Below are 22,145 nucleotides of genomic sequence, written 5' to 3'. Positions count from 1 at the left end.
TCCATCCATTCATTCATTCATCCATTCATCCATCCATGCATCCATTGATTATTTACTGTGTATGCATGGGTCAGAAGATGACTTGTACATCTCTGGGTTCTTCCTTCCATCCATCATGTCAGTTCTGGGAATTGAACTCAGGTTGTCAGGCTTTATCTGCCTGTCAGTATCTTTATCTGCTAAACCAGCTTGCTGGCAATGCCCCTCAAATTTCTTTCCAGCCTAGGTTGATAGTGGGGTCAGCAAAGCAAGGGCTAGACACGTAGCCGCTAGAGAACCCATAGCAGGGCACATTGCTTTGCCCTCAGATCATTCCCAGTGAACCAAAGCAGTATCCAGGAAAAAACGTCCGGGCACCCACCGAAGCCTGTCCTTCAGTCACTCATTGCCCCCCGTGTTGTTCCTCCACGTCCTTTCTTCCTGCTGTCTCCCACGTTCTGCCTCACCGTCGAAGAGCTGTGAGGTAGAACAGATCTTGGTCATCTTTATGCCATCTCACCACCCCGTCAGTGCCTTCCCTCTGCGAGATTCCCTGTCAAGCAGTCAGCTCTTCCTGGGGGCGCTCCCTCTGCTGGTGGGAACTGAGCTGCCCGTCTGCCATCCGGTAGAGCGCGGCCTGTAGAGTCAGACGTAGCCACATGGGAAGGAAGTCCTCTGAGCTGGCTCTCTGAGCTGCAGTTCCTTGCTGGAAAGGGGCCACTAACCATTCTTATCACACGAAGTGACCCTGAGGATTGAGCGTGTTTAGTTCATGGAAAATGCCTGGGCTGCAAAGCTGCACTGCCATGGTGGTTGCTGTCCTCCTGGAAGTAACAGTGACGGTGCTGCGTCACCACGTCAGTCACCAGCTCCAAAGCCCAGGGATGGATGTTGGACTGTGAACAAACCCGAGTCTGACTGCCTGGTCCCGTTCTCTCTCTCTCTTTTTTGTTTTTTAAGACTAAGTCTTGGTCATTGACTGTACCCGGCCAGTTTGTTTTGGAGTTAGAAACTTTTCTGTTTCTAACAGAAATGCTAAGCTCCTCTGCTCCCTGTTGGATTTTGAGTTTTCTGACAAACACTTTCCTTTCCTCTCTGAAGATCTGGTGTTGGTCCTGCCACAACGGAAGCGCCCTTTTGAAAATGTCAGCACTGCCCAAAGAACAGGATGATGGTGCGCTGCAAATCCAGAAGAGCTTCTTGGATGGGTCAGTACTCATTCTACGCTTTGTCCTGGGTCCATTTAGCTCCTGGTCTATGAGGAGCAGGTAGTAAGTATAGTTCTTCCTAGTGTGTCCATTCTGCTTACCTGCTGGTAGCTTTCTGTTGGAGGAATACGAGTAATAGCACTCATTTTAGTGACCTCACAGGAAACCAATATAGCTTAATCCTTAGGAAGGTCAGCTGCGCTGTTTTCAGAGATTCCCAGAAGTACTGGGCAGGGGCTGGGGGAGGGGATGGTGGCTATAGTGTTAACAGCTGTCAAGTCTAGGGGTGCGTCACTGTACTGTCCCACTATTAAATGGAGTAGAAGTTTCTCGGTAAGTTTAAATCTGTTTATTTGTTTACTTTGATGTGTGTGGGTGTTGGGCCCGAATGTCTGGGCACCACTGTGCCTATTCCCTGGGACTGGAATTGTAGATGACTGAGCCTCTGTGGGCTGGACCGAGCTGCTCCAGAAGAACGGCCACTTCTCTTCACTAGTGAGCCATCCCTCCAGCCTCAAAGATAAAGTTGGTAAAGTCGATGGCTTCAGCCACAGAAGGATAGGTTATGTAATTCAGTCGCTTTGACCCGACCACGACCTCCATTTCCACATCCATGCACTGGCTCTGAGCGAGGATTCAGTGAGGTGAGGCCTCTGAAACAGACTGCGTGGCAAGGCTCAGGACAGACAAGCTATTCACACTCCCGTTGGCTCTTCTAACCTCACGTTGCTTTTTGACACCTAGAATTTACAAGACCATCCACCGGCCACCTTACGAAATTGTTAAAACTGAAGACTTATCAAACAACTTCCTGTCACTGCAGGAAATCCAGAGTGCATACTGTAAATTTAAGCAGCTGTTTCTGATAGGTAAGAACAGCGGACTCTTTCTGTCAGATGGGGAAATCACACCGAGTAAGTCAGGTGAAAGCCAATGGTGGTGTGCGGGGACTCTCAGGCCAGGGTCATTGACAAGCAGTGTCAGGCTGTAGGCAGAAGTCGGGGCGCCAGCTACCGCTGTCAGAGTTCCTGCTCCTGCCCAGCTCTCCAGGTTTTCCCGTGGCTTCCGTGGCAATGGTCACATAGACACATAGCCATCTCCTTCCTTTCTCCCTCCCGAGCATGCCAGGTCCCGTGGTGGACGTCTTAGCTCCTCTCTAAGGTTTTGAACCATGGAGTACCTGGAACCTTCGTAAGCGTTTATAAAGTGATGGATTTGTTGGATTTCCCTGATTGACTTTCCTCCAAAACTGGGAATACTTTAATTTGTTTTAGCCCTCATTGGGCATGTAGTTTCTTACAATGCAAAACAATTTTGTTAATAAACGTAAAAGCATTCCAACCACTCCAGCCCCCACCCCACCCCACCCCATCTCTGTAATGATAAGGTGAGCGGGTGGCAGACGTGGCGGCAGGCTGCGGTGCGTGGTTACTCACACCATGCAGACACAGCATCCATGGGGAGAGTTTATATACAGACAGAGAGAGAGAGAGGGGAGAGAGAGAGGGAGGGAGTGGGGGGAGAGGGAAAGCTGAGGCGTGCACACCTCATGGCGAGAAAAGGAGGAAGGGGAGAGGAAGAAGGGAGGGGTTTTTCCTCAAAGGAGGCTATGTCAGGACGCAGGGTAGGTCCTGAAGGATCAGGCCGGAATGCCAACGACCCCCGCCCCATTTGTCCCCCCCCCAGCCTGTGAGTGACAACTGGAAACCTGACAGACTCAGTCACACTTGGTAGCCTGCTGAAGTTGTTTGGGTTTTTTACCCCCAGTTTTGGTTTTTTGAGACACAGGGTTTCTCTGTGTAGCCCTGGCTGTCCTGGAACTCACTCTGTAGACCAGGCTGGCCTCAAACTCAGAGAGGAGTCTGCCTCTGGAGTGCTGGGGTTAAAGGTGTGTGCTACCATGCCCAGCTGGATTCTTCCCATTCTTAAACCAGCCTTTTCTTCTGGGTCTGTCATGTTTAGAGACAGCTTTTTCTAACTTTGACTCCTTAGCCTAGCACATTCTTTACTATTTTAGGATTTGTTCAGCTGACACTGAATTTTCATTGCATATACTAATTGTGCTGGTATCATGATAAAGATGACTGATCCAGAAAGCTGTTTTTACTTAAAGGAAACGGAAACACCATTGTACACTGCTAACCAAAATGGGATACATGTTGTAAGGTAGATTTGAAGTAGATGATTTTACTATCTGATCCAGGACTGGGATTCTCAGTTATGATTTTTTCATTTACTTGGAACCCCTGAGCTGTACAGCTTGGGGGCATCGTGGGTGTACTGTGGCAGGCGTGGCCGTGGACAGTAACTTGAAGTCTCCCATTTTTTTCCTGTTTTCAGATAACAGTACGGAATTTTGGGACACAGATATAAAGTGGTTTTCTCTCTTAGAAAGCAGCAGCTGGCTTGATATAATCAGGTATTTTAACCCATTGTTTTTCACATGAATTGTACAGTTTTCTAATTTTGAATTGTGGAAGAATGGACAGATACCTAGTCTGTCACAGTTATTTATTCTGAGATCATATGTTCAGGGTTGGGCTGCACCCTCTCCCCCAGGGTTTCTCTTTGTAGGCCTGTCTGTCCTGGAACTCAAGATCCAAGATCCGCCTGCCTCTTCCTCCCTAGTGCTGGGATTAAAAGTGTGTGTCATCACTGCCCACTGGGTTGGGCTGCATTTTATGTTTTCTGTTTATCACTTCTTTGTACATTTGATAAGAATTGTCCAACACTCTCTCTGCTTACAAAGAAGTGCACTCTATAAGCAAGACGTGCTGAGACTACAGGAAAAGCTGTGACCATTCAGAACTAACGGAGGTGGCAGTGCTGGCCTCCCAGTGGAAAGGACACTGATTTCTCACAGATGTTATCCTGATCTTTATGTGCTTCTTGCTTGTACCTATTTAAAATGATTTTTTTAGAAAAATCAGTGCATCATTTTGGTTTAGAATTGAGTCTCAGGAAAGAGTTATGTTGCCTTTGATAACCCCATAGCTCCTCTCTGCTGCTGTTAACTGAAGGACACAGTAAAGGCAGATACAAAACAGATGTGGGCCGGAGACTAGCTCACCCTGTGCCACGCCTGAGGAAACAACTGTTCCCATCCAATCTTGGCTGTTCTCTCCTGTATTCATTTACCTTTTTTTTTTTTTTTTTTTTTTAAAGATCAGGTCTCTTTGTAGTCCAGGCTAGTCTCAGTTCCCAAGTGCTGGGATTTTCCATATTGCTGCAATGGTAGTGTCCTTCGTTTGTACTGCTGAATAATATTCCAACACACACATGTGTGCACACATAAATTTGTACTCTGTTAGTGAACTCTTAGGTTGCCTCCATGTTTTGACTAGCATGAACAATGAATGTCACAGTACATGTGGAGGTATGGACAGTTAAGATACTTCTTCTACCCCTTTAGTGTGTATGTGTATACTCTTGGGTATCCATAATTAGTTTTTCATAGGCAGATGAGTATCAGTAAATAGTGATTATTCCCCCTTTCTAGCCTTTTAGCATGCAGAAACACAAAGAAAACTGAAGAGCAATTCCAGCTGCCCCTCCACTTGTCCACAGCAGCAAACTCCAGAGCTAACACTCCTGTTCTCATCTCTCCCATGTTTAGACGCTGCCTGAAGAAAGCGATAGAGATTACGGAATGCCTGGAAGCACAGAACGTGAATGTCCTCCTCTTGGGTAATAAAGCACACAGGGTGGTTTCATTCACTGAGAGTCAGCTCCCCCCACACACCCCTCCACCCTTGGTTTTTTGAGACAGAGTTTTTCTGGGTAACATCTCGATTCATAGACCAGGCTGACCTCGAACTCACTGAGGTCTGCCTGCTTCTGCTGGATTAAAGGGGTGGGCCACCACTGCCAGGCTAAGAGTCAGCTTTTATATATCTAACTAATGGAGCCAATTTCTTTTCTCTCCTCTCTTTTCCTTTTCCTTAGCCTCAAATTCCTTTGCCTCAAATTTCACTGTCATGGTTTAAAACAAAATCCTTTCACTTGGAAGCTGGCAGACCCAGAAGGGATTGTTTGTGTCTTTACCCGGCAGTCTTTGGGAGGCCCTTGTTTTACACAGGAGCCCTGCAGATGCTTAGGTTACTGTCTGCCTGTGTGCAGACAGCTCTGTGCAGTTGCCATGGGAAGTGAAGTGCTGGACTGGGCCTTTCCTGTCCTCAGTGGGTATCTGCTGTGCTCAGGGACGGTGCCACACAGTCAGAAAAGCCCCGTAAACCACCTGCAGCAGAGTGCTGTTGTGAGGCTTAGGTTGAAGCTGAAGCCTTACCTGCTCTTTAGGTCCTGTTTCCGTTTGTTTGTTTGCAGGGGGGAGGGGTCACTGTGTTGCCCAGGCTTAAGTGATCCTCCTGCTTCAGCCTCACAAGTATCCGGAACCACAGATGTGTCTGCATCCTGACTTGCTTTGTAGAGGATGCTACACATTGAGTAGAGTGTCTCCTGGAGGCTACCCCTGGCATTTATCACTTCTGTGATGCTTCTCTTACTGTAGCTCCTAAGAGCACATTGGAAGACGTTCCTTCTTATGGTTTCTGGACCACCTGGTGCTAGCTCACCAGCTGAGCATTGAATGCTCTCATTGAGCACCTTCCGTACACCGAACTACTCTTATGCTTTTCCTTCCAGACACTTACAGACTAATGGGAGCACTACCTTAAGACTATTTTGTAAAGACACAAGAAGAGTATTATCTGAATTCTGAATAACTAATAAAGAAGGATGAGATCTGAGAGGTGGGAGAGCCCAGAACCAAATCCACCTATTACAGAGCTGTGCTGTGCCAATCCGGCTCTGATGGAAGCCAGATGTCTCTCACCCCTCTGGGCTTTCGAGCTGTCTGTCTTCTGCAGTCTCACTTTCACGCCCTCACTGCTGTCCCCAGAGGTGTCCCATCAGCACCTTCAGATGAAGAGTAAGATTATCTTCCAGATGGCACTGTCAGAGACTGATAGATAGCACTAGACGGCAGATAGCCTTGGACACACCAAGTTAGATCTCTAGAACCTTCATTAAAAATAGAAGGCGGGCATGGTAGCATATGCTTGTGACCCCAGGGAGGAGACAGGACCACTGGACAGGAAAGCTGGCCCACTCCTGAACTGCAGGCCAGTGAGAGACCCTGTCTTCTGGGTAGAGAGAAAGGTAGATGGCACCCAAGGTACAACACACAAGATTGTCCTCTGGCCTGGCCTCTGCATGCACCTGCGCACGCGCTCGCACACACACACACACACACACACACACACACACACACACACACAGATCATCTCTGTTAACCCCACGTAGTTCCTGCATGTTGGCTGTAGATGAGTGTAAACCTGAGCTTCAGTGCATTGTAATTCTAGGACACAGGAAGAAAGAGTGCTCATAGTGTGAGTGTAGGTCTAGTTCTCTAACCCTGAGGATACAACCACCATCTCCCTTGAGGACGTTTCTAAAAAGCAATGTGAATTGCACCTTTTTGGAAGTGGGGAATAAAGAGGAAGCCATGGGAAATGTAGGCCTGGCTCTGGTGTCTTCAGACTAAGAAGAATGCATGGCTGTGGCTGGGCGTGTGCCTCTTGCTCTGCGTCAGCAGTGTGGGTTTGTGAAGTGCACTCCAGGCGGGCACACGGAGCAGGACCAAGGAGAATTCCTCCTGTAGGCTTGGCAAGGAGACGCAGGCGCCTTTGTGCTCCTCAAACTGAACAGGAAGAGCCTTGTGACTGAAATGGTCAGTTGGCACAAAGCAGCCCGGGAAGGACAGACAGGGAGTGAAACAGGGTGTGACGTGAAGAGGCTGAAGCTGGAGCAGTGGGCGGAGACTCGGCTCTCTTCCCCAGGCGAGAAGGGAAGTAGACTGCATCCAGTCAGGCAGCCATTGGTGCATCAGTGTGGCCCCTCTTCTGGGGTGCCTGTGCTGAAAGAGGGTTTCTCAGGGCCGTGTCTGTTCAGTAAGCAGGTCCCTGCTTAGCACCACTGTGTGCCGGAACCCGCCCTAACAAGCCAGAAGCAGTTCCTCCCTCTCAAGTTAGCCCTTGTCTAGGAAGTCACAGCAGACCTTGGTGTTGGGAGCCCTGCTTTTGCTGTGTGGATGAGAGCACTGTCTCTTTGTGACACCCTGTCCTCTTCCTTGGTGCTGCTGCTGGACCATTCTAGAAGAGAACGCAACTGACCTCTGCTGCCTCCTCTCCTCTCTGGTGCAAGTGATGATGGACCCCCACTGTCGAACCAGGACTGGGTTCCAGAGCCTCATTCAAAAGGAGTGGGTCATGGGTTGCCACTCTTTCTTGGATCGCTGTAATCATCTCCGCCAGAGCGACAAAGAGGAGGTGAGTGCCCTTACTGCAGACTGTCACTGGGGAGAGACTCCCTCTCATCTGCTCACTGTCCTCAGATGTAGGCTTGTCCCAGTGCGTACTTCACAGACAGCAGCAAACCTCAGCTTGTCCCGGATGACTTGAATGCTTTAAACAATGTGGAAATCCTTTCCAGGGCTGCAAGGATATCAATAAGTGTGTTCAAAGTCTTCTAACTCGTGTAGAGTAAGGCTGTCTATACATTTCATACTAGCAGAAATACTAGTTTTGTAACAGTTATTTACAGAATAACTCAGGAAGAAAGAATCCTTCAAATCTTGTAAATTACACTTTGTAGTTAGTGATATGTGGTGTATAAATTTGCCACCAACAATATACTTCACAGTGAAGTTTCCTTGTTTGCTGCCATCGATTGCAGTGCTGGGAGAAGTGCGGCCGGAGTCACAGCCTCTTCTGTTGGTCGGGGTGTCATTGCGGTGTTGTCCTGGTGTGGGGGCTTGGTTATATTGCCCAGGTTGGCTTTGCACTCGGCCTTCCATCTCATCATCCTAAGTAGCTGGGATTATGTGCATGCACTACCACACCCAGCTTGCTTCTCTGTAGATGAGTGGTTCAACCTCTCAGATCAGAGTGTTGTTTTATGTGTTGTTTTGAGTTGATGTTAGACAAGGTCTTACGTATCCCAGGCTGGTCTCAAACTCGTTATACAGCTAAGGATGAACTTGAAGTTTAATCCTCTGTGCCCACCTTCCAGGCACTGGGGTTGTAGGCATAACCCACCACAACCAGTTTTATGCAGTGCTGGATATGGACCCAGGCCTTGGAGTATGCTCGGCAAGAGCTCTATCAACAGAGCCCCAGCCCCAGCCTGAGTTAACGTTTAGTTCATCTCCAGGTTGTATTGTGCTTTTTAAGGCAACATCAATGCAACTTATTGGTTCTCTTTGACAACTAGTGAAAGGAAAAATGGACCCAGCTTCATTTAGTCAAATCATCTACAGAATGAACACTTGCTAGTAGTGTGAATTGTGGCTTTTCTTATTCTAGATCTCTAATCAGCATGTCTGTGATGCAGAACGGCTTGGCACAGCATGCTGTGAATAGAGAGCCTGTGGCTTCTGCTCCTCAGGACTTGACAGGTTCTTGGAGAGACTCAGGCCTCTGTCACCACGCCAACTGGTTCTTTCTGGCCACATCTGTGCTCTTCTTTATGTTATCAAACTTAAGAGAAAACACCATCTCTCAGTCTTGGAAGGGACTTAGAGGCTAAGTAGGTTGAAAGGCTAGTGCGATTCCCATACTTTGATAGGCAGAGAGAGGTGATGCTGTTGGGAAAGATGTAACTTTGCATGTCTTAAGGAAGGGAGACTGGCAGACTCGGTATCTAATTGGGAAAGAAGCCAAAAAAAGGTGTGTTCATCCAGCACGTAGAGTCAGTCACTCAGACGCAGGAGCCCTCTCCTTACTATACAGTGAGGCTCATCTAGTCTATGTCTTACTTAGTGATACTGCCCATAATCTGTGATGTGAAGGCTCTCAGAACCCATATGTTGGAGTTCTGGGGACTAGTTGGAGTTACTCGTGATATTACTGATGTAGAGCTGGTCTTTTTACCAAGAATTCTTACCGCTTTCCTCTTACCAGCTCCATGTATCTCTGCTCTTGTAGAAGGTGGACACTGTCACATAGTGGCCTTACCCTGTTGCAGGATCACTGGTGGGTCAAGAAGAAAGCTCCATTAACTGGTAGCACAGCAGACAAACTGCCAACAAAGCCTTGCCTCTGAGTAGCTTCCAAAAGAGGACCCAAGTTGACCAAGCATTTGAATGCAGGCCAGGAGCCCATTCTGCAGCTTTTGCCTTCTCTCCTGCCCTTTTTCCTTCAGGGCCCTCACTGAGTGATAAAGAAGGGAACCTTCTCCAGCTAAGTCTCCAGAACCCACCCCACCTGTTATCACTGGGCCGGCAGGAATGCCCCCATTTATTGACAAAATGTAAAATGGCAGTCATCACTAAGTCCTGACCACTCTGAAGAAGAATGGGATTCACTTAATTGGAGTTCAGAATTAGTGTTCTAATCAGCAAAGCTGATTGCAGACACTCATGTGTTAGTGTACATCCATTATGCGGTTTTAGATACCCATTTTAGTAGTACTGTTTTTTATTAAGCAGCGCAATGTTATTAAGTGGCGCTGTTTACTGTTCAAAAAAAGCCACGAGGTACAACAGAACCCACTATAAGACTTTATTAAAGAAAGGGAACAGAAGGGGGTGCTTTGGCCTATGGAAAGATCATGCAGGAAGAGAGGGGAAGGATTTGTGGAACCCACTTTTTATAGCCTCCCCCTCCTCCCCGCACATGCGCATATGGACTTACGTTACTATGCTACTCATGTGCATAGATTACGTGATCACACTGCACGCAAGTTACATGATCACACAGCACATGGATTATGTAGGATGTAAGGCCTGGGATGACTAAGCATCTTGCCAGCACATGAGCAGTCATGGGAGAGTGGCTAGCAATTCTAACAGGTACTGCTAACTTACAGGGAGGTGGTCTCCCTGAGAATGCTCGTCACATGGAAAGAACTGTCTGTTTGTTCAATGAGCTCAGGACAGCTCATGCTGGGCCTAGGCTTCCTAAATTACGTGTGTTTTGTTTCCACAGGTCCCTGTGTTCCTGCTCTTCTTAGACTGTGTCTGGCAGCTGGTGCACCAGCACCCCCCAGCATTTGAGTTCACAGAGACTTTCCTGACTGTTTTATCCGATAGCTTATATATACCTATTTTCAGCACCTTCTTCTTCAATTCGCCTCATCAAAAAGACACTAACATGGTAAGAGTCCCTTTTAGAGACCTCTGTGTCAACAAAGCTTCGTCCTACAAACTCGATTCCTGACAGTGGCTCTGCAGATGACAGGTATTCAATACTGGCTGTGCACCAGACACGGCTTCAGGTGATTCCCAGCTCGTCCTTCCTTCCTGGGGAAGTGTTCGATCTTCGCAGCACACTGTAGCTGTCTCTTGTTATCCCTGAGGAAGCTGAAACACAATAATCATCTAGCCCGAGGTTATATAGTAAATATTTAAGATGGAGGCGAATGTTTGGGAATGAAGACAAATTCAAAGTTATCCCTTTCAAAGGTAGACCAGATGCCCTCTCTTCATTACCTTAATGCCTAGAGTTGTTCTGGGACAAGAATGGACCCCAGGGGAACAAGGTAGCCAGGCTTTGGTTTTACACCTGAGAGCCCTTTCGGTCCTGCTCAGCCTGTGCTCCAGATGGAAGGGGTCTCTGTTAATCTCCATACCTCCATCCAGCTCTCTCCTGCCTTGGGACTGGCTTTTAGTTGGTAAGTGCCAAGTTCCACGAGGAAGCGGAAACAGTGTGACTGGCATCTTCGTTCACAGCCCTGGGGCTGCCAGCTTCATACTCTCAGGCAATTCACTCCTGTTTTCGGAGCCTCGGTTTCCTCAGATGTCAAGTTGGGAAAGTAGGGGTTAACTCACAAGGTTGTTGTGAAAGCACCCAGCCATCTAGCTGCTGTTCGTAGACCCCTGAAAAAAAGGGCCCCTCTCACCCTCCCTGCCAAGATCTGCTGCCTGGAGAAACGCAGCCTGTGTGCATTCATTCCCGGCCCAGCGGAGAACTCTTCCTGCAGCCCGTTTCTGAGAATGTGTGCTTGCTTCCCAGCCATCCCTGGAAGCCGTGGTGACCTGTGCTTGTTTTGGCAGGGTAGGGAAAGCCTGGATACACAAAGCAAGCCTTTGACTCTGCTCACCGTGTGGGACTGGTCAGTACAGTTTGAACCCAAAGCACAGACATTGCTCAGAAACCCTCTCTATGTGGAAAAGCCAAAATTGGACAAAGGCCAGCGGAAAGGATCACGTTTCAAAGTAAGATGTGCATGTCTTAACACCCTGCCCCCAACATTGGCTCCTCCATTGCATGCATGTGAGGACAAAGGCTACTTTATGGATCGCTCTGTTGGCGTGCTACCTCTAATACAGTGTGCAGTTGGGACTTGCGGCATTCAGGTTACTGGGGCTCATAAGCGGTGCCTTTAGCAAATCTGCTTTTGCTCTGATGAGGCTTATCACTGAGGCTGCTGTTGTCAGAGTTGTGCTGCATGGGATTGTGCCCCTTACCCTGTGTCTGTGGGTCTGGTAGAGTAAAGGGAGCATTGATTATGAAGGCTTTACTCCGCATGTGCCAGTTCATGTATTTCATAACAAGACTTTTCTTTTTCTTTCTTTTTAAAACAACTTTACTATTTTATTTTATGAGTCTGTGTTTCATCTGATATATGTCTGTGTACTACATGTGTGCCTGGTGTCCACAGAGCCCAGAAAAAAGAGCATCAGGTCCCCTGAAATTGGGTTTATAGTCAGTTGTGAACCTCCATGTGGGCGCTGGGAGTCAACCCTGGATCCGCTGGAAGTCAATGCTCTTAAACACTGAGACAGCTCTCCAGCCCCAGGACTTTTCCTAATAAACCTATAAAGGGAAGTGGAAAGCTTCGTGTCGAGACGTGAACTGTCTCCCAGCTCTACCCACTCTTCTGTTGTGGCACAAACAGTGGTTCTGAATGATAGGCCCTGGGCACAGCTGGGTTCCAGTGTTTACACGAGTGTCACCCGGCTTTGGCCCGTTGACTGGAGTTTGCCAGCCTGTGTCCTAAGGCACAAACAGCAAGTCTTTGTTTTCCTTTTAGAGATTCCTTTCTGATTTTACGAATTATGACACCCCAAAGTTCACTAACCGGCACACCGTTTAAACAGCACCCCAGCTCTGTCACCTGGTCAGTGATGGCAAATCCAAGTCCGTGCATGCCGTTGTCTTTCCCACCACTGCCCTTCCTTTCCTGCCTGCTCCTCAGGGGCCCTAGGATCCTTGCCAGTTCAGTCGGAACAGGGTTCTAGTCTAAGCAACATGGGATCAGGTGAGCCAAGGCCAGCACTTGGAGGGAGTGTCGCTGCTGAGCGCTTAGACCTGCCATGGTGCCCTCAGCTGTCTGTCCTCAGGCCCAGAGCACATGGATACTCCCTTTCCTGCAGCTGGGCGAGATTGCTGCCAGTCAGCACATGTCAGCCAGGCATGAGCTTTCCTGTGGTGTGCCGTGCCCCCTGGTGGCAGCCTGCACTAGAGCACAGAGCTGCCGGGCACCCCTGGTCTGATGTCCTCGCTCGCTCCCTCCCGGTCTCTTCTTAGAGACAGTGGGTTGCAGGCTGTAAAGCAGCAGCCTTGGAGGTGAGCAACAAGGGACTTGGAAGCCTTCCTGTGAGCACCGGGTGCCGGGCTTGGGCACCAGGCTGAGAGGCCACCTGGAGGAGGTGTGAGCAGAGGCCTCAACACCAAGCAACACCTGGTGACAGTTAGGTTCCCTTGTGGGGATTTTTTGTCCCACATTCCTGGCTGACTCACCTTGGTCATTATGGAGAAGAGAGGCCACTTATGCCTGGTCTTTATTTATCCTTGCTGTCTCCAGATGGAGAGTCAAAGGTTCTGATCATCTCTGAGTTGTGTTATTGTGGGTAACTTTGCCTGTGTATGTATTTTTTTATTATTATTACATATTCTATAAACAGGAAATATTTTCTTTGTAAAAAAATTTTTTACAAGGATGCACACTAGTAGAAATATGCTTGAAAATGGGAGGAGTGCTAGCCTGAAGATCATATTTTTACTATTCTTACTTTGTTTCTGGGAAGGTCTTACACTGTTGCTTAGGCTAGCATGAAACATTATATAATCCAAGCTAGCCCCTGGCAATCTCCTGTCTCAGTCTCCTGAGCATGGGATTACAGGCATCAGCCACTGCTTATGGCTCTCTGTTCCTACTTTGCATGAACACCTAGGGGTAGAACAGTTGGCAGGAAACAGCTTCTCCTCACATTTGTACCTTTTCCTTTGGGCATCGATGAAACCCACAACTTCTGACCTATCTTCATAACCCTCTCACGGTGTACCCCAAAATATAATGTCTTGCCTTGCTTGAGAAAGCTAGCAAGCAGGAACAAAACTTAAGTGCTCTCATGTTTCCTGTTCTGTGCAGTCTGACAAACAAGACTATCTGGGCAAGTTATTCCTTTCCTCTTAGCCATTGCCTCTGTGTTCTCACTGCCTGATGTCCTTGAGAGAGAGAGAGACAGACAGACAGACAGACAGACATGACTTCAGCTGGATTTCCCACTGAGTACCTGATAGGCTAAATGGTTGTTTTGTCTGTGGGATAAGATCTCCAGGTGGTCAGTACTGTTACCTGAAGATGTTCAGAATATTACTACAGTTAAGAGCTCTTAAGGTCTCAAAAAAGAAACTGTTCTTCCCTTTGAATGATGTGCTCGGAGCGGCAGCACACACCTGTAGTGCCAGTGATTGGAAGGCAGAAGCAGGAGGATCCCGTGTTTCAGGCCAGCCTGGTCTACACAGTGGGTTCCAGGCTGTCCAGGCTGTGTAGTGAGAGACTCTGTCTCGAGAAGCCCCCAAACTGACGTAAATCATTACCTCTAAAGCACTTTGTGTCCGTTGGTCCCCCTCCTACCAGAAGGCCTAGTCTGTCCCAGTGTGCCTGTCTGCGTCCATGTGTGCCTGGTTCTTTCGTTTGTTGATGGTATGTCGGGCGTAGATCACTCACAGTGTCACAGGGACAGGAAGTCCTCTCTATGTGCTACAGCATCTTAATGAATGGGCGTGAGATGGCAGTTCTGACGTCTCTTGACACTGCTCACGTCAGGATGATGATGCTCTTTATTATTATTATTATTATTATTATTATTATTATTATTATTAAAATAACTGTGACCTTGCCTCTTAACCAGATATTCTCTTTTCTGTTTTCTTTCAAAGCATCAACGACAACTTTCTTTGCCACTTACCCAGTCTAAGTCATCTCCCAAAAGAGGATTTTTCAGGGAGGAAACAGATCATTTAATCAAAAACCTAGGGAAGAGAATTAGCAAGCTCATTAGCTCTTCGGACGAGCTCCAGGACAACTCTCGAGAGTTCTACGACAGTTGGCATAGTAAGCCCACCGACTACCACGGCCTGTTACTGCCTCACCTCGAGGGGCCCGAGATCAAGGTGTGGGCCCAGCGCTACTTACGCTGGATTCCAGAAGCCCAGATCCTGGGAGGTGGCAGAGTGGCCGCCATGAGCAAACTCTTGGAGATGATGGAGGAAGTGCAGCGCCTGCAGGAGAAAATCGACGCCAAGCACCACAGCCGGAGGCTGTGCACACCCAGGCCCCGAGCCTGCTGAGGAACTCTGCCCGCCTCTCCTCCCTGTTCCCCTTCGCGCTGCTCCAGCGACATTCCTCCAAGCCCGTCCTACCCACCAGTGGCTGGAAAGCTCTGGGGGGGGAGGATGACCTGGCCAAACGAGAAGACGAGTTTGTGGACCTCGGGGATGTGTGACCTGTCTCCTCAGGGACTGTGGAAGAGGCACAGCAGAGGGGGGACAGGCGTTCCCTGGACTGGGGTCACGGTGGTAGTGCAGGCCGTGGAGGAGGAAGTGGAGGCTTTCGGGAAGAGAGCTGCTTCTCCTTTTCTTTCCAAGTCCTGAACGGTGATGCAAGTAAAGCCACGCCTCTAGTGTTCATAGGAAGGAGTTCCTACTTGACCTGTCATAGGACCGGGGTCGCTTCCCGGCGCCTGTATAATATGTACACAAAATACCTCACGGCCAGGTCGCTGTGAGAGCTTCCTCCTCCTGTCTTTTCTGTGCCAAGATAATTCCGTAGCCATTGGGAACAAGAGCAAGGTCAGCTCTACGTGGTGTCTGTAAATGGAGAGACAGGGGTATTAAGCTGTGTGCTTTGACTTACACCATAGCGTATTCTAGCACACACACACCCCCATAGAAAAGCTGGAAAATTCCACTGGTGTCATTCCTCCTGATGTTCACTTCCTTCTTCCTGGACTGTAACGAGGCGCGGTGCGGGCAGCCGCCTCCCCCCTTCCTTTGCTGCCATTCCCGTCTTTCTTCTTCCTGCCCCGTGTCTCGCTGCTGACCTTGGAGTGAACTGGGGAACCCCTCTGTCTTCCAAGGGGAGCTTCCGTTCCTCGGAGCCCCTCATTTTGAGCATGCATTTGGCCTTCTGCTTTTGTACGGAGGCTCATGGCACCTGGACTGTGCCTCTCAGCAACCCCTCAGCTGCTCCCCTCGCCTCCCCATTACTGTCACAGATGCTGGGGTAGGCAGCTCACTCTCGAATGTGGCTTTCACGGGAAAGCAATCCTAAGTGTCAGACGCAATTATCACGGGATGCCTCAGTGATTTAAAAAGCCATAAAAGAAACTCAGCTCTGCCTGGTCACCTTGGATCTGCTGTCTTAAAGATATATATTTTTTTAGGGGTTGAAAGTATACTTTATAAGGATCACATCATTCTCAACAGAACCCTGTCCAAGCCCACAAAAGGCATGGCGCATGGAGAGTGGGAGGGGGCAAGGGACCTCATTGGAGAACGTCTCAAGTGTTTGCCGTTTATCTACATTTGTTGTTGAGGAGAGATCCTGTTGAGGAAATCTTTCTGTTGCTCACGGGCAATAAGGCATTTTGAAACTTCACAAAGAGTTCTTTCTGATTTGCACTGAATCATCTTTTGTACATAATGATCGTTTTTCCTCTTCTCCCCTCCACACTGAGGCACAAGTCGGGTTGGTGTGTTGGGACGGCATGTTGAGGGGAGGTCAGGATTTGTGTTTCTAGGGCCAAATGCACTCAGTCTTGGTTGCCTTAAGAGCCTTCAGGCCAGGTCCGTGCTAGGCTTGTGTAGGGAATTTGAAAACATGCAAGTTCCTTAGCTACCTTCACTTGCATTCTTGGAGCTTTCTAAACTCTCAGTAACCGCCACTTCCTCTCTGTCTACTTCTCAAATACTCAGCAGAGATAACTATTTTTGTTACCATATTATAACATGAATATTTATATGGTAGCCTCTACAGTCTTAATGATTTCCTTTCCAAAAATGCCTCGTGTGATGTTGTATACTTCACAAGGTATGGTTTAAAGGCACAGGGTCATGACCCTTGTTATAGCAGTTGAATGTGCATTGAAATATTTTTCTATTTTTTTTTTAAATCACCATAGAAAAAGTAAGCAAGCTGTTGTAACCTGTATGGTCATGACAGTTTACGTATTTATATTTGAAAACCAGATTTCTATAACTTGTATTTGTGTATAGAACTTTCCATGGGTTTATATATTGTGAATTTTTATCCAAGATTGAGATGTGGATTATGCTTAACATTAAAAGATAAAATAAGACCATTTGTTTAAAATGCACTGTGCAAGTTTGGAAGTGGATATTAATAACTTACTGTATATAATACCTGGCCTTTGTTTATACCTCCAAGTTTTTACACTGAAGATAAACTAGCTTTAATTAAATTCAAAAATGTTAAGGGAATTAAAAAGCTGTTAGGCTGAGTCAGTACAAATGTGCCGTTTATTTCTGGTGTTAATGAACGTTATGCTCATGTCTCACTGCACTGTAGCCGACTGTAGAGATTAAAACACGACTCGGAAGCAGCGCTGTGATTGGTGTGCGTGCGCCGCCGCCGCCGCCGCCGCCGCCGCCGCCTCCTGCTTTGTCCTGAAGGACGTCATTCAGGACGTGTTAAGCCTGTCCTGGCTTCTGGCAGGCGCTCAGGCAAACATCGAGCCCTAGGAAACTCAAGACTGTTTTTCTGGACCACCCCCTTCTCTCTCCTCTGTGTATGTGTACACTTGTGTGTGGGTGGCAGGTAATGGGGTACCAGCACCCAAACAAATACTTGAAATTCCAGATGATACTAAAATGCTGTGAAGAGGGGTGGTGAGATGGCCAGCGGGTAAAGGAACCCCAAGTCTGATTACCCTAGTTTAATCCCTGAGATCCAAAAGGTAAGAAGGAAAAACTGACCCCCCACAAGTCCCCTCTTGCCTGTGCTCCCCACACAAAATAAACAAATGTCATTTCTAGTGTTAGGAAGAAAAGTAAGTAGGGTCTGCTCACCGCCAGGGTGAGGAGAAAAGGGGCTTTTTTGTGTCTTTGAAATGAGCTAGTGTTGCGCCATTGCTCCATGGGGATCTACGACGTCACAATTTTATTTCGTGCTGGAAGGATCTCGGTTCATTTAAAGCTGAGATAAAGGCTTTAGTTTTTCCTATCAGATACGAAGAGTGAGCTTGCCCAGAGCAAATGACCAAGGAGAATAAGGTTTTTACATCACTTGTTTTGTTTAATACTTACCAGGTTGGAACGTGATGTTTGTTCTGTTCTCTCTGGCCTGTCCTACCTGCAGATCAGGCTTCTCAGGCCTTTGTTTGTCCACACCCTGAAACACCCTTCCCAGTCTGGCCAGCCTTGAGATGCCCCATCCATCTTAGACTTCATGTTGTAGTGAGTGATTTATTTTTATATCGTGCATGAGTGTTTGCCTGCATGTATGTTATGTGTGTGTACTACCTGCAGAGGTCAAAAGGGATCATTGGATTCCCTGAAACTGGAGTCACAGATGGTTGTGAAACTACCATGTGAGTGCTAGGAACTAACCTAGCTCCTCTACAAGAGCAGCAAGTGTCCTTAACCGCTAAAGCCATCTCTCCAGCATCTCTCCCCCAGCTGCCTCCTGGACTTCCTGCTTAGGTATTTGAATTATATTCTTAACTGGCTAAGACCCTAGAGAGTCACAGCTTCCTTATTTCCCCATCTCTTGGCCTTGTGCAATCTGTGGTCTTGCGCTCACTTTTGCTTCTTGGTTTTGGCCAAGGGTGTGGGGGGGGCACTTAATGAGGGAATAAAATGGTGCATTTCCTATCCATCCAGAATGGGAAATGGTTCCTGATGAGAACTAGCCCTGTGCTTCATGTTACCCCCTGCCTTATTGTGGGACAGACTTTAGAAGTAACCTGGGGCTTGGGGATTCAGCTCAGTGGTAGCGCGCTTGCCTAGCAAGCACAAGGCCCTGGGTTCGATCCTCAGCTCCAAAGGGGAAAAAAAGAAATAACCTGACTAAAGCCCGGTTTCTGGGCTCCTCCTCTGGTTGTAGTGGCTGTGACCAGGGCTATGACTGTGCCCCCACCTCGGCTCCTATTTATAACGCCGTCCTTGGGGCAGGACAGATTGGAGCCAAGCATCTGGAATCGTGCACGCATGCATACGCACCTGTCCCACAGGCACCTGCTGTAAGGGATAGGATCTGCAGTGCTCTGTGGTCTTACACTGACATTTACTCTTCGGTGCTGGGTAATCTTGACTGTCAGCTTGATCCATCTAGGAGACGAACTTCAGGGCTCGTGTGTGAGGTCGTTTCTAGAGAGGTTTAACTGAGATGGGAGGACCCAAACAAAAGAAAAAGAACACTCCTCTTCACAGCAGTTTGGGCTTGGTGAATATGCTGTGCTCTCTGAAGTCCAGCAAAACAGGCCCGGTGCATGCCTTTCCTGGGTAGGGAAGAATGCAGGTGTGCTGCTGCATTTTCCCCGTGACGACCTTGATTGAATCGACTACAGTTGTTTCAACAAGAGCTGATAAAAAAAAGAGCCCTGCCCAAACTCTAGATTGTAGTACAATCTGCTGAGCTTTCCAGGGGTGGAGGTAGAGATCAGGCTGGACAAGAAAGGACGCAGTAGTGTTCTGAAGAAACGGTCTGTATCCTCATAGCAGTTGCACTTGGACAGAAGTTGTGTGTGTGTGTGTGTGTGTGTGTGTGTGTGTGTGTGTGTGTGTGTGTATAAGTGTGTGTGTGTGTAAACCCAGAAAATGTCTGCTTAAGACCTGGGTGTTTCTTTGTATTTAAATTTTACATCAAAACAATAGAACAAAAAGATTTGTGATGTAACTCACGGTAGAGTACCCCACCTAGCATGCATAAGGCTCTGGATTCCGTCTCCAGTAAGTGAAAATAAAAAGAAAGTGATGGGGAGAAAGTAACAGCAACTGCTTGGTTATTTGATGATTCTGAGTGTGATGTCTGTAGTTACTTTGTGATGGTACTAAAATTAAGCTGGGTTAATGGGTCTATAGAAGGCGACCAGCTAGAAGCATGTTAAAAGTAAATAGTGGCAGTGGAATGATCTAGAAGTAGTAATTAGGCAGTCTATGTGTTTACCAAGCTTTATACTCCTGGGCTGATAGGTGTTTCGTTTGTTTCCTGTGAGACAGGGTCTCACTGTGTATCCCCCACCGTCCTGGGGCTCGTTATGTAGCCTGGACTCACAGATCTGCCCACCTCTGCTCCCAAGTGCCAGGATTAAAGGCGTGCACCACCATGCCTGGCTATAGTTTATACTAATTTGGGAAGAATTAAATCCTCCAAGAAATAAATGGAGACACAGGAGGGGTAAGATATGTGGGAGTATATTGATTGTCATTTAAGGGAGGAGAGATGCCTCAGCCTTAGGAAGCTACCTGCCCCCAGAAAGATACAATGAGATTTGGAGAAGAGGAAAGTGGTCCATGTAGTTATTTTGGAATTGAAGAAAGAACTAGAATATTTGTGCCCTCCTCAGCCTTACCCCCTGTTCTCTTGGTCTCTCTGCAGACCATCATCTGCTGTCCAGTTCACTGTTCTCAACGTGTTCTACCTCTGTTCCCTTCTCTTCTGTCACGTCCCCGTATATCAGTGAATCTTCTTAAAGTAGACACATTTTTCTTGGCTTGAATTTTTTTGTGGGTATATCCATTAAAATTCAGAATTGCAAGCCGGAAGGATGGCTCAGCGGTTAAGAGCACTGGCTGCTCTTCCAGAGGACCTGAGTTCAATTCCCAGCACCCATATGATAACTCACAACCATCTTTAATGATATCTGATGCCCTCTTCTGGCCTGCAGGGATACATGCAGACAGAGTACTGATTAAGTGAATCTTTTCAAAAACATACTTTAAAAAAGCTAGGAATTGCTGTTATTTAAGGTAGAAAGCAGTGTGTGTGTGTGTGTGTGTGTGTGTGTGTGTGTGTGTTGACATTAGAGATGCCGTTTAGTCTCAGTACTCATGGCCAGAGAGGCTTTTTCTTAACGTGTTCTTGCTCTCTCTGGAATGGCAGACCAGGTCTCCCCTCCCCAGTCCCCAACAGAGATTATTTTCAACATCACAATCATACTCCTGGTGAAGAGAGCCTGGGCTGACTCTCATTTGGGGCACAGCTCCCATGGAGGATGCTCTTTCCAGTGAAGGTGTCTGCATGTTTTTGAACTCATAAAGAGACTTGGAGAGCTAGCCTTTTACTATCAACAAGTCACCCCCCCCCCTCACATTTTGTAACAGTTCCTGTTTCTCCAGGTTGATCCTGGCATTGGCCTCAGGAGAGGCCACAAAGTTTAGTTGATAAGGACCAGGGCTCCCTGAAGCCTAACGCCTGAGTTCACCCCGTTGCTTTGTAACTTTGGAAGCTTCACTTAACATCGCTCCATCTCCATTTCCTCCATGGTAAAAAGTCATCATTTATGGAGCCCACCTCTGGGAAGTTCTAGGGGATTAAAAATAAGTTCATGTAAAATGTCTATCATGATGTGAATACTCAGTACATTTAGCTGTTATTATAGAGTATGTTGGTAAAATTTCCATTCCAGGAACAGTTAGCATTGACTTATCCTGGGCAGGAACACAGATTCCAAAGGTAGCTATAAAATATAATCGCTTCAGGTGTTGTCAGAATCTACCCCAGAGCAGGGTGGGCGAGGGGCTGGAGAGATGGCTCAGGCGTTAAGAGTACTTGGTGCTCTTCCAGAGGACCAGGGTTCAATTCCCAGCACCTGTATAATAGCTCACAGCCCTCTGTAACTTCAGCTCCAGGGGATGCAGACCTACATAACTAAAAATAACCAAAGTATGAAAATCTATCCCAGAGGGTTTAACATGGTATGTTAAAACGGTCTCAAAGGTGGGATGGATGAGTACTTGAGGGATGTGGTTGACTGGAAAAACTGCAGAGGCTCCAATCTCACTCCTTCAGGTCACAAACTTACATGGGACCGGCAGCCTAAGGAGCAGGGCAAGGTCTAAACCCTTCCTGTCACAGTTCAGAGTGCTAACTGGTCACTGCATTGCCTCAGGAATGAAGCTTGCCCAGGTGTACAGAGGCCTGAGGACGGGGTGGGCCTTCACCCCAGCTGGGAACACTTGTCTGCTTTGTGTTGTTAATAAATGTTTGTATACTTGGGATCCTTGGTCTAGGGCTGACTTCCACTGCAGAGCACCAGCTGCCCAGGTGCTGCCATCCCTGCCCACCTGTCCCCTCTACAAGCTGCTGATAGTTGCCAGAAGAAGGGCATAAGTGCTGAATGACCAGCCACACCGTGCCAGCCAGACATGGTCACCATGACGCAGTACCTCCCAGGAACAGCTGGAAGGAAGAAAGATGATGGATGTGGCTCATGTTTCAGACCATGATCACTTACCTCCATGGTTATGGGTCTCTAGTGAGGCAGTAAACCATGGCAGCAGGGATGTGTGGCTGCCGTGGGACACTTTTCCTGGGGAGACGGATGGCAGAGTAACACTTAGAGTAATTCCAGCAAGAATTCTTTCTGTGCATTTGGAGATCGCCAAGGAGAAACTATTGAATTGGGCGGGCCACCCAGCTGACCTAATGCTCTGGGAAAGACTGGGCCCTGAGTTACAAATCCACGTAACAGGTATAGGTTTGAGCGGG

General features: G+C 47.8%; 1 protein-coding gene across 1 annotated transcript in view; it reads left to right on the top strand.

Annotated features, from left to right (window-relative positions):
- Mtmr12 (myotubularin related protein 12) overlaps window positions 1-17,031 on the top strand; it is a 74,789-nt gene extending 57,758 nt beyond the window's left edge. Inside the window, 9 exon segments of the mRNA XM_028884413.2 lie at window positions 1,081-1,187; window positions 1,932-2,056; window positions 3,528-3,606; window positions 4,804-4,874; window positions 7,341-7,513; window positions 10,172-10,339; window positions 11,239-11,400; window positions 14,354-14,723; window positions 14,726-17,031. Of these exon segments, the coding sequence (XP_028740246.1) occupies window positions 1,081-1,187; window positions 1,932-2,056; window positions 3,528-3,606; window positions 4,804-4,874; window positions 7,341-7,513; window positions 10,172-10,339; window positions 11,239-11,400; window positions 14,354-14,723; window positions 14,726-14,919 (1,449 nt within the window). The 3' untranslated portion in view covers window positions 14,920-17,031.
- The last annotated feature ends 5,114 nt before the right edge of the window (window positions 17,032-22,145 follow it).

The sequence above is a fragment of the Peromyscus leucopus genome, chromosome 11, assembly GCF_004664715.2.
Source record: "Peromyscus leucopus breed LL Stock chromosome 11, UCI_PerLeu_2.1, whole genome shotgun sequence".
Lineage (NCBI taxonomy): Eukaryota > Metazoa > Chordata > Mammalia > Rodentia > Cricetidae > Peromyscus > Peromyscus leucopus.
Note: the sequence above shows the minus strand (reverse complement) of the source record. Positions and strands in the feature narration are given on the sequence as shown.